The 11,817-nt window shown below is 30.5% G+C and overlaps 1 protein-coding gene across 5 annotated transcripts; it reads left to right on the plus strand.

Moving 5' to 3' along the window:
• Positions 1 to 134: 134 nt before the first annotated feature.
• LOC106061444 (uncharacterized) lies at positions 135 to 10,394 on the plus strand. 5 transcript variants are annotated; one of them, XM_056038915.1, is made up of 5 exons: positions 135 to 246; positions 3,810 to 3,965; positions 4,612 to 4,701; positions 4,810 to 4,894; positions 5,999 to 10,394. In XM_056038915.1, exons 2-5 carry the CDS (start codon positions 3,854 to 3,856, stop codon positions 6,153 to 6,155), a joined length of 444 nt encoding a protein of 147 aa, XP_055894890.1. In that variant the 5' UTR covers positions 135 to 246; positions 3,810 to 3,853; the 3' UTR covers positions 6,156 to 10,394. The 5 variants fall into 5 exon arrangements, with proteins under 5 accessions (XP_055894890.1, XP_055894887.1, XP_055894888.1 ...); XM_056038912.1 differs by lacking the exon at positions 135 to 246 and adding an exon at positions 408 to 567; XM_056038913.1 differs by lacking the exon at positions 135 to 246 and adding an exon at positions 410 to 571.
• Positions 10,395 to 11,817: the final 1,423 nt, after the last annotated feature.

The raw sequence follows: 11,817 nt of genomic DNA on the forward strand, positions 1-11,817 counted from the left end.
ACATATATATATATATATATATATATATATATATATATATATATATATATATATATATATGTGGCGGGGAAATCCCCAACCCAAACCCTCCCCGAAAAAAAAAATTCCTGGTTACGTCCATTGCCAGTGATATTATATATTAAAGCTTAAAATAGATATGATCATATGAGTATTATGAGACTGTCAGAGCATGGTAAAACACAGCCAAGGCCTTTTCGCTAACATCAAACGAGGACATTTTTCTAGGTAATCGTAATCTTCGTTACCCTTTGCTTTGCAGTAAAAATAGCTCTAGATTCTAGATCTAGATTAGATCTATATACTAATATAGATCTAGAGTCTAAATATAAATAATTTGTTTATTGAGTTCCCTGTGCTTGCGGAGTTTCCCACAGGTCGATGCCAATGACTAATCCGGCGGAAGTGACATCACTCATCAATTTACTGTGTCGCGTAATTTGCTTACCTTTGTTTTAGAAGTCAACATCTAAGAAATTTGGTACCAGAAATTTAGTGTAGACCAAATCGATACCTTAAACAGAAAGACACTCTCCATTACAAGATTAAGTAGGTAGTCTAGATTCTAGAATTAAGAGTAACTATCCATTACAAGATTAAGTAGGTAGTCTAGATTCTAGAATTAAGAGTAACTAATACTATCCATTACATTACAAGATTAAGTAGGTAGTCTAGATTCTAGAATTAAGAGTAACTACATCTATAGATCTGTTAATCTATTCTATAATATCTAGATCTAGACCCAGATCTAATCTATCTAGATCTAGATTATAAATGATTCGTAAAACTTAAAGTTAATAATAATAGTACTTAATACTAATAGTAATAGTCAATTACTCAATTGTCTATTGATAATACTAAAAGTTAAAAAGAGTGTCAGTAGTTTATCATTTATTTATCATTATGATAATGATTATGCTATACTTAGTCTATACTAGTATATACATACTATTAACTATTATAATACTATGTAACTTAACTATAGTCACTATAGTCACACTATAGTGTATAGTGTCTATAGTAGTATACTTATAGTCTTATAGTTACTATAGACACTATACTATAGTATTCGGACACCTACACCTATACCTATACTGAGTACTATAAAATGTCTATATATATACTTTATATAGTTAATACTGTTAATATAGTATACAATTAATATTATACTTATACTCAGTCTAGATATATATATACTAGTCTAGATATATACTACTAGACTCTAGACCTATAGGCTATAGGCCAAAATTTCAAAGTTTGACTTTGACATCAGTCATATCGGGCCTACTATTCTACTTTACTGTCTTTGACTTTACTGAATACTTTAGTTTAGGGTGGAGGCCTTAGAGTATATACGGTAAAGATTATATTTCTAGAATTCTGGATCTAATAGAGATCTATTTAGATTCTGGAATCTCTCTTAGTTTTAGTTTTATAAATCTAGATTGTGAAATAGATGTTTGTAAAATGTTTTACATAATTCGGATGTTCCTTCAGAGTTGAAGATAGTTTACTTCCTAGTCCAAACCTCCCGCAGGACGACGGGGGATGGGAGCAGGCAGGGTTTGAACCCTCGAGCGTTGATAAATCCGAACGACAGTCCAGCGCGCAAACCGCACGACCAGGCAGCCACCCTGGCCAGATGGGGCTTACAGTATAGTGTAATATGGTCTATATAGTATAAGCTGCTATATAAAATTAAACTATTCATGGTTTTACTTTGAAATTCACTTCTAGCTTTGTGATTCAGAGCTAGATTTTATAGATTTAAAGACAGAGCTAGCTATTGTTAATAAAAACTATTAATGAAAGAGATTTCCACTGAAATAGGTAACTGATATTGATAATGTGTTATACATTGCAATTTGTTTTAAGAGATTTTAATTAATTCTTCGTGTTGACTAATACAAGCAATATATATAGAGTAGTGCAAATAGGCTTATTGGTTTACTAGTACTTTTTTACTCTTTAATCAGTTACTTTTGAATTTGCTAATTTGAAAAGAAAAAAAAAATGTTTATACATGTATATGGTAATTCTTATATTTATTACTAAATATAGATATAGTTTGCGTTTTTCCGCTCCTGAAATTGAATATTTTTTCCTGGAAATCTCCTAAAATCCTAATCTGAGAATAGTGGGGGAACCCTGAAATGCTCCTTCTTCCCTAGCACTATTAGAGTTATTAGAGCATGGAATGGGTTTCCTGAACTAGCCAGGAAAACTAGTGACTTGGCAGAAATTAGGTCATTGGTTAATATGCATGACGCATAGGACGTATTCATCTTCTTTTTTGAAGTAACGTCTATATCATATAAGAAGATAAGGAAGATCTATATATCAACATAAAAAAATAGGTACATCTATAATTAATTTCCAGATCTTCTAAGTCAATAAATTTTAATAGATCTAGATTCTTGTATACTAATATAGATCTAGATCTAAGTGTTTCAGAAAAAGAAAAGCTCCTTATTAAGACCATGAAAATATTTTACATAATACTTTACCTAGCTAAGTAAATCAAAGCTGACTCATTTGATAAAGAAATATTTTTCTTTAATTTGAAGTTTCCTTATGAGTTGTTGCTTCACAACCTGCAATTTCATCAATCCGTCTTTGAATCAAAGTGTCAAATATCGATAATACTTTCAGAACCTTATTGGGAATTTGATGCTTCACTGGGGAAATGACTTCTCATTTAGCTGATTTTTTATATTTTTTTATTTGTGGTTTACGTCATAAGATTTAGGTTCTACAATATGTATCTTCTGCTTTGCTGTTGTTGTTTTTTTTAAATACTGTTTGAATAGTCTTGCGTTGTTGTTTTTTTTTTTATTTATAAAATTCCTATTTTGTCCTTTTGCCGAGATGTTTGCGCTATATGTTCCTGAGACCGAATTGCTTCATTTGAAAATATTTTCTTGCAAAGTAGACACAAAGACATACATTTATCTTGTGGCTATTCAATAAAACACTGGAAGAAGTAAATGCATATTGGCAAGTCTTTCTCTTTGCTGGAATTTTCAATGTTTATAGAAAAAGGGAACTTAAAAAAAGGAATCTCTAGCATTGTTTCTGTTCTTAAATTAGAAGCAAACTAATTATAATTTTTGCCCTCATTGAAGACCACTGATAGAGATCAAGATGATCATGATCTATAGTCTAGATCTAATCAAATCAATAAAGTATCTACCCTTGTTTATAGTACAGAGGGATTGATCTAGACTAGTTTCTGGATGTAATATATCTACACTGAGGATCAAAATGTTTGGTTACCATTAAGGACTTAGGCTGATTGCATCGACAATGAAAACCATTTGACTTGACATAATTCATAAATGAGTGCATGATATGGGAAAATAAATTGTTAGATGAAGATCTAATTGTTCAATTAACAAATTGTTTTGTTTAAAAAAAATTGTTCAAAAGTTTTAAAAGTGCACAAGTTTTGATTTAATGTTTTCCAATGTCTGATACAAATTTTGTACGAAGTTTTTTTTTTCTCCCACTTCCCATTCTCAGGTTAAGTTGAAATTTTGCACAATTTTTCATGAATCAAACAAAAAAAATTAACCAATTCGTGGTTAGTAATTAATTTTGTTTTATATAGAAAAGTGAGTTAAACCCTGCAGTTATGAGATATTATGGCAGTGATTTTGCAGTTCTAATCCTTAGTTAAGCTTTGTTTTTTGTTGTTGTTTTTTTTTTAGTATTTTTTCTATATATTTTATTAGGCTTTAGTTTTAATTTTAAAATGCACTTAATTATTTTTTATCTTTTTTTCCTTGCAGATTACTACATCTTCAGGTACACCTAAATTCCATATTGCAGGACAATGTTTTCTAGCACTGCAAAACTAGCATCTGTATTTCTGTTTGTATGCCTTGTAATAGAGATAACTTTCTCCAGTAATGTGGATCCAGGAGAGACTGCTAACGTAATTGGAGGTAAAGGATTGGAAGTGTAGATTATATTGAAAACATTAAATCTTTTTTTAACTTTTAGCTCCTCTGCAGTCAAGAATGTTTTTTGTCCTAAACAATTGTAGCAATATGCTTGCTTTAAGCTTATTTAATAAAAGGTTTCTTCTAGTCTTTCTGCAAGCATGATTACAAATTAATATAGAAGATTACTAATTCTATTTTTAGTCAAATTGGGAAGATTTTTTTTTTGCTTAAAGAATTTTTCAAACAAACAGACCATAGGCCCATTGTACAAACCCTTATCTGGGAAAATGAGTATTTTTTAAGCTTTTTTATATTTATATTAAAGGTATTAGAATATATTTTTTTGAAACTAGACATATCATTCTATTTTTTTAATTATTATTAATAGTAGTAGCTCTTAAATTTTATTATTTTTTCATTATGTTTATTTTTTAGGATTTTTTATTCCGAGTTACCCATCTTTGCTTGAGTAATTATTTATCACATTTTTCACAAAAATTATATAGTTCTTTTATTTTCAGTTAAAATTTATAACTATGAAACAAACAGGGAAACTTTTTATTTGTTCTTTAAAGACATAAATTAATTATAAATATGTCAAGAACTATTCATATAATAAGTCTTTTTCAATATTTTTTTTTTTTAGTTACCGGTACATTGCCAGTTCAGAGTCTGAACATTACAACCAATAGCACAGAAACAGAAAAAGATGACGATAGCAGCAAAGGCAACAAAGGTACATAACTGATGTTAAGCATTTTAAATAGGTATCTTTCTTAAAGTTTTTATAAATACGTTTCAAATAAATTATACAGGACTATAATAGAAAAACAAAATTTTTCAGGGGCTATCATTGCAGTAATTGTTGTTGGTGTGTTTGTTTGTGCTGCTGTCATTGTTGGAGTTGTCCTTTTCAAGAGAAGACGACAGTGAGTTTATATTTGTAATATAAATATTTGCATTTAAAAGTCATTAAGTAATGTAAGGTAAATCAGGTAATTGGTAAATGTGTCAGTTTTGCCAGGTTTTTCTTCATCCCTGATCCCAATCTGATTTGGTAAAAGTGTAAAGAAAATTCATTAGTATATTTATTAACATTGATTACAATTTAGGCCAAACTGAGACTGTCCTGACTAGTATAGTTCTTGAGAGTTGAAAGTCTTCTTTCTTGAAATATGGCTCTTCAAATATTTGAATAATTTATCAGATTATTTTTTATCATAGTATATGAAAGTAAATAGAAATTAACTCTTTCCTAATTTAATTCTTCACCCCAACTTCATCTATCCCTTAATCTTTTGAAACGTTGGTGCACCACCCATGATCTGTTGACCAATTTTATCCATTCCTCTCTGTCGTTTGCCTTGAATGCAATCTCAGCCACTCTTAAAGAAATGGTTGCACTAAAGAACTTTAATTCAGACCTCAAATTTTAAATAAAAATCAATGAATTGTTGTTTTTTATTTACTTTTTTTAATCTTTAACAATAATCTGCCAAAAGAAATTTTTTAAAAATATTTCTTTGATAGATTAATGGATGTCAGAATTTCACCAATTTAAAGATTTTTTTTTGGTAATTACTTTTATATGGGATGGGGCATGCTTAGTGAACTCTTGTGTGAACCAGTTGGAGGAGGGGTATCTGGGAGGTTTCCATGCTGCCCTTAGGGGCTTAGCAAACACAAGTCTACTCAAGTTGAGATTCAAACTTCAACCCCTTTGTTAGGTGGCTAAGCATAGCTAAGAAGTTTTGGCCTCTCAGCCAAACATCCTAGATTATTGAGAACAACTCTTTAATCCTCTATTTACTTATTTTCTATTTCAAATACATAATCTTAAACTGCTCCAAGGAGACCAGAGCATAGATGGATAAGTGAAAAAATGGACCAGTTATTGGCATTATGTGACAATATTGTTGAAAACTTGTGTTTTCTATTTCTATTTTCTTAGTTTTCCTGTATTACATTAATAATTTTTGATGCTACTGTATAGAAGTAGTTAATCCATTGTTTTGAATCTTTCCATCCTTCAGATCAATGATGATGGACAAAGAGAAGAAGATGCAGATCCAGATGTCGTCTGCTCGCAATGCAGGTGTATACCAGGACTTAACTGTCAGCGTTCCAGCTGATGAGAAACCTCCGGCCAGCCCAGAGCATGAACGATTGAAGGCAGCAGAAGAGGCTTAAATACCAGAAAGTATTTTCTCTCAGATTAAGTTATCATTTGGTTTTATGGTAATTGGAAAAGTTTGAGGTTGAGAGAGTTAGCCTCTTTTGTTTTGGATGGCTTGGTCATCTCTCGTTTTGGATACAATCAATTAGCTGTATTCTTTTAATATGTATTTATAGCTATGGACAAGACTCTCATAGTAGTGATTTGTTTCTAATTCTGTTTTCTCTTACTAACATTTGATCGCATGGTTTAGTTTGACTAAATCTGGGATCCATCAAACATTGTACTGAATACAAAAGCCAAAAGCTTAATCAAAACTTTTTTTTTTTTTGTTCTACATTTTAGCTTGAAGGATCAACAAATCCAATGACATTCTTGTACCTATTTTCATGTGCACACTTTTGTTTGTTATTTGAATCATGTATGTTATTGTTTGCCAAAGTAAGTAAAGCACTTCTTTTACCTGAAGCAGTTTGAGGTGTCTTTTAACTAAGGGGACTTGATAAAATTGTTACAAAATATTCATGATAAGAAAATGAATGGGTTTTTTTTTTGTTTACATGAGAATATACTAATGAAATTAAAAAGCTAAACTTATTACTCATGCATACATTATCTCTTTAATTGCTATGGCTTTTTTTTCCTGGTTTTATGTTTATTTTCTGGGTCGCTTTCTCAGTTTTAAGTCCAAGAATTACAAGTGCACGCTTTGGGTAAACACTAATATATTTGTTAACAATGTTGGTTTTTTTCTCATTCCAAGAATCAGACATTGAAACATGTTTTTTTTATTTCCCTCACCATCCTCTTTGCCTTGTCCTGACCTGTCAAGTGCCATGTTTTAACATTTCTTTACATAGGACATCAATGTCATGTATTTTAATGGTATAAACTTCTTGCTTGAAAACTCACTCTTTCTTTTTTAAGTAAAAAAGGCATCTTATCATTGAGTGTATGTATGCAGGGAGTCACTTGTTTCATTCTATTTGCTGTTGTCAGATTCACATCAGTGAGAGTAGTTGTACACAAAGTATATGTTACTATGTAAATTTGTAAACTTGTAGACTTTGTCACTTTTTTTTTATGTTTTCTTTTATTTGATTACTATCATTAGCTGTATATTTTTTATGACAGTAACAAATTTGATATGTATTTACACTCTTGTCTTGTAAAACACTTTTCATTTATCCAGTGTTCTTGTATTAACATTGTTTTATTTACAATTTTTATGTCAATTTTTTTTTTAAATTTAACTTTTTTGGCTCATGTTATTTTTTAGTTGACATGACGTTTTGCTTTATTGCTGGCTATGCTGATATTTTTCATTTATATAACTGGTGATGGAGGTTAGGTGGTTAATATTATTTAAATCATGTTTGTTCCAAGGAGCAGTTTTGTATCGCTGCCCCGAACTAATAAATTACCTGTACCAGTAACAGCAATGTTTTTAAAATATTAATTGTTTTTGACATGGTGCTGCAAAACCAATCACTTTGTGAAGGTACAAATTCACAAAAATGAAAGTGTGGCTGAATGAAACAAAATATTTTCTGGGAACTGTGAGATTTAAAAAATGAAAACAAAATGACTAATTCTTTTGAGTTAAGTATCAGCACCAGATAGCCTTTGTGTTCTTCAGTTGAATTTTCAATTGAGATAATGACACATTGATTTATTTTAAGTCCCCTAAATGTCTCATAACACTTAGCATTTATGGAGTTATATCATCTAATGTGTTTATTTTGTATTTCTAATTAGTTGTGATCATAATGTTGTATGATGATGTGTTTACAAAAGGATGCAGAGAGTCAATGTCAGCTCCTCCTGTACTATATTGTTTAACTGTGCATTTAAAAAAAACTAAAACATGGGCTAAAAGACAGAGTCAATCAACCACATTTTACACTTCATTTTACTTGATGTTATCACCGTGTTCTTATCATAATTCTTGTAACCTAATGCCATGGTCATATTGTGACTAACTCCTCCATTCCTGTATGATATTCTAGTCTAATGAAATGTACACAATAATATCTGTCAACCCAATGCAGAGATCAAAGTATTATTGAAATAATTATTATACATCTTGCTTTTGTTCACACATTACTTGGAAAAAAAAAGATAGTTCTTTCATAATCACTAATATAAATATCTTCCACTAATCCCAGATTTAATTCTAGCTCAGGCTATGTACTAATACTGATTAAACGTTAATCACTGCTACATTTCTCTACAGTATTTTGTTTCTGTATCAGTTATAAAAGACGTCAGTAATGTCGTTAAAAAATGTATAGGAAATATTTGCAAACCTTCTTCACTATTAGAGATTTCAAAGGCTTTTGGGGGGGGGGGGGATATATATCTAGCTTTTCTGTGTATTTAGAGTACAAACTAAAGGAAGCATTGATGTTTTTTAAAAGGTGCTGGTATTTAATTTGTGTGCACTTAAGTAGCGCTGTCGAAACTATAATATATAAGAATTTCAATGTATAGGAAATATTAGACTTTCTATGACTTAAAACTCCTTGGCATTTAGTTTATTGTGAAACTCTGCTATAACTCAGTCTATATCTAGCACCTTTACAGTTCTCTAGGAAGACAAACATTTGTTTGAATATAAACTCCCCACATTTCTGTGAGCCTGGTGTTGTTAGAATATAGTAACGCAGCAAAAGTCATTTATTGACAATTATTCTGGCCTGCATTACTTAAAGCAGCTGAATATACCTAGCTTTTCTGTGTTTAGAGTACAAACTAAAGGAAGCATTGATGTGTTTTAAAAGGTGCTGGTATTTAATTTGTGTGCACTTAAGTAGCGCTGTCGAAACTATAATATATAAGAATTTCAATGTACCGGTATAGGAAATATTAGACTTTCTATGACTTAAAACTCCTTGGCATTTAGTTTATTGTGAAACTCTGCTATAACTCAGTCTATATCTAGCACCTTTACAGTTCTCTAGGAAGACAAACATTTGTTTGAATATAAACTCCCCACATTTCTTTGAGCCTGGTGTTGTTAGAATATAGTAACGCAGCAAAAGTCATTTATTGACAATTATTCTGGCCTGCATTACTTAAAGCAGCTGACTTGGTGGGTATAGTATAGAATATCTTAAAACATATTGGTTCACTTGGACAGACTTTACTCTATGGCTGACATTACCAATCAAAATTATAATAACGCTTTGCTTTGTGCTTCAGATTTTTACAATTTAATGTAAAAAGTAATAAATTAATAGGTGTAGTACCGGTACACATTTTCTTTTTATAAATTTCATTTTGAAAAGTAAAACTGTACTAGTTACTAATAAAATACCTGTTTTTATTTCCAAGGTTCCTGTTGATATTCCATGTATATTCATTTATTAAAAAAAAATCACTCATTCAAAAATTCATTGTTGTAAAAAAAAAAAAAAATCATGAAAATTTTTGTAACTATTTACTTTGCAATATGAACAATCACTTGTATAGGTGAGTTCATGCCCTGAACCAGTTATCACACAGAACACATTTCTTAGACAAATAATGTCTCCCTGGTTTACATGTTTCTGTGACACAATGTAAGCTGTACATGGTTGAAATATTTTTTCTATTTGGCTTGTGTACAATTTAGAACCTTAAAGTTATTGGTGCAATATCTCAGTTGTTGTGCATTATGTTTGAGTTCAACATAGTTTTAAGTTGTTGCCAGTCAGAATACATTTTTTTTTTACTGTCATGCAAATGCTTGAGTTGATTTGCAATATTATTCATCAACTTCACCACCATTATTGAATCTATCATCTATTGTAGTATTATCATTACCGATGAGACTGAATTCATGTACACATACAAATGGTTTATGCACTGGTATTCCTAGAGACTATACACAATTATAAGCTTATGGCTTAAACAAAAATACCAATGGTCATCATGCCTTTGTTCATTATAAGATGTCTCTTTTGTGAAAGGTACAAATTCACAAAAATGAAAGTGTGGCTGAATCAAAAAGATTATTTTCTGGGAACTGTGAGATTTAAAAAATGAAAACAAATGACTAATTCTTTTGAGTTAAGTATCAGCACCAGAAAACTAGTTAAATTTTGTTTTTAAATTTCTGCTAAAATCAAGCAGTTTTCTTACAAAGAACTAAAACTGGTATTTGTGAAAGATGTATTTTTTGTACACCATTATTAAGATGTCATTTCTTTTGGCTTGTCATGCTTGAGTGTTGTTGAAATAAAATCATGTTTTATAAGTAAAAAAAAAAATACATGTTTTTGTTCTCTTTGAACTACTAACTTAAAAAAAAAAACAAGGTTACAAAGACAGTTTGTGTGGAAACACAAACTCAAAATCGGCCCCCGAAGTTGTCCACCCAGGCAGGAAAAAGGCAAGTTTCAATATTTTCAGAAGAATATCGATATTAAATTCTATCAGAAGTAGTCCACCTAGGCAGGAAAAAGGCAAGTTTCAATATTTTCAGAAGAATATCGATATTAAATTCTATCAGAAGTAGTCCACCCAGGCAGGTAAAAGAGCAGGTAATGACAAGTTTCAATATTTTCAGAAAGAATATCATAATGAAATTCTATCAAAGGCAAATGAAAGAAAAGAATGTTGACAGATCCTGTGTGGTGCCCCAAAGGTCCATCAGACCAAGGGATAAGTGAATGTGAAGTAAGATGTGAACCTGGCCAAACTGATGTCTTGTAATGAGTATCTGATTGTTTTGTAAAGGGTCGATCTCTTATTCAAAGCCTCAATAAAAAAACATTTCCGTTAAAAAAAAAAAATTCTTTTAGTTTTGTGTTCCATCGTGCTGCAAACACACTGCAGTTCACGCGATAATATGAAAAACTAATTAATTTTTGTTTTAAATTATTTCCAACTTATTTTCATAGTAAATAGATTTTTTCTATTTCAAAAAAAAAGTTAACATGTTTTGTAAATGTAATATTTAGTATGACAAAACTTACATAACTTTGCAATAATAATATTTTTTTATCCATAATTTAAAACTATTTGCATAAATGTGTTCAAAAAAATGGTATATAGTCATTTCCCTTACTAAAAAATAGCCTCCAGTGTTTGTTATTAATATTTATTAATAGTGAATAGTTGTAAAAATGGTGTATTTTTATGAAAAAACTGCTTGCATAATTGATTTAATTAAAAAATTAGTTTTTTCGCTTTCAGAAAAGAAAAAAGTAGCAGTTGCATCAGAACTTTGAATGATCTAAAATATCATGATGTCCGATTTTCATTTTCTCTTCTAGTTTCTGAGATCTAAAGGGGACGGACGGACAGACAGACCACACAAAACTAATACGTCTTTTCCCCTTTCGGGGGCCGCTAAAAAGTAATTTATAATTCTTATTTATAGAAATTAACACTCTTTTGTCTTATCATGATAAAACTTTGTAAGAATAATCCTTTGATCAGACCATAGGATATGCTAGAGGCTTGCCCTGGGAGCTCAAGATGTAAAAAGTGCCTAAAACTGTAGCCATTGTTGTATTTGTTGATGGTGGATGTGTTGATAAATGTAGATGTTGGTTGGGAGTTTGTGAACAATCAATAGATAGATTGAATAACTCCAGCAGATAACTTCAAAACAGTTTAATGAATAAAAAGGGCAGTCTTCGTCACTACGGAAAAAATACAACAATTAAACCCAAACTTCTAAGCGTC

This window comes from Biomphalaria glabrata, chromosome 8, assembly GCF_947242115.1.
Source record: "Biomphalaria glabrata chromosome 8, xgBioGlab47.1, whole genome shotgun sequence".
In the NCBI taxonomy this organism is placed as follows: Eukaryota; Metazoa; Mollusca; class Gastropoda; family Planorbidae; genus Biomphalaria; species Biomphalaria glabrata.

What these genes read in the sequence shown, in the direction of transcription:
- LOC106061444 (XM_056038915.1), top strand. Translation starts at nt 3,854, where the DNA reads ATGTTTTCTAGCACTGCAAAACTAGCATCTGTATTTCTGTTTGTATGC. An exon ending in GACTGCTAACGTAATTGGAG is followed by an intron (nt 3,966 to 4,611) that starts GTAAAGGATTGG and finishes TTTTTTTTTTAG; the next exon opens with TTACCGGTACATTGCCAGTT. An exon ending in CTTTTCAAGAGAAGACGACA is followed by an intron (nt 4,895 to 5,998) that starts GTGAGTTTATAT and finishes TCCATCCTTCAG; the next exon opens with ATCAATGATGATGGACAAAG.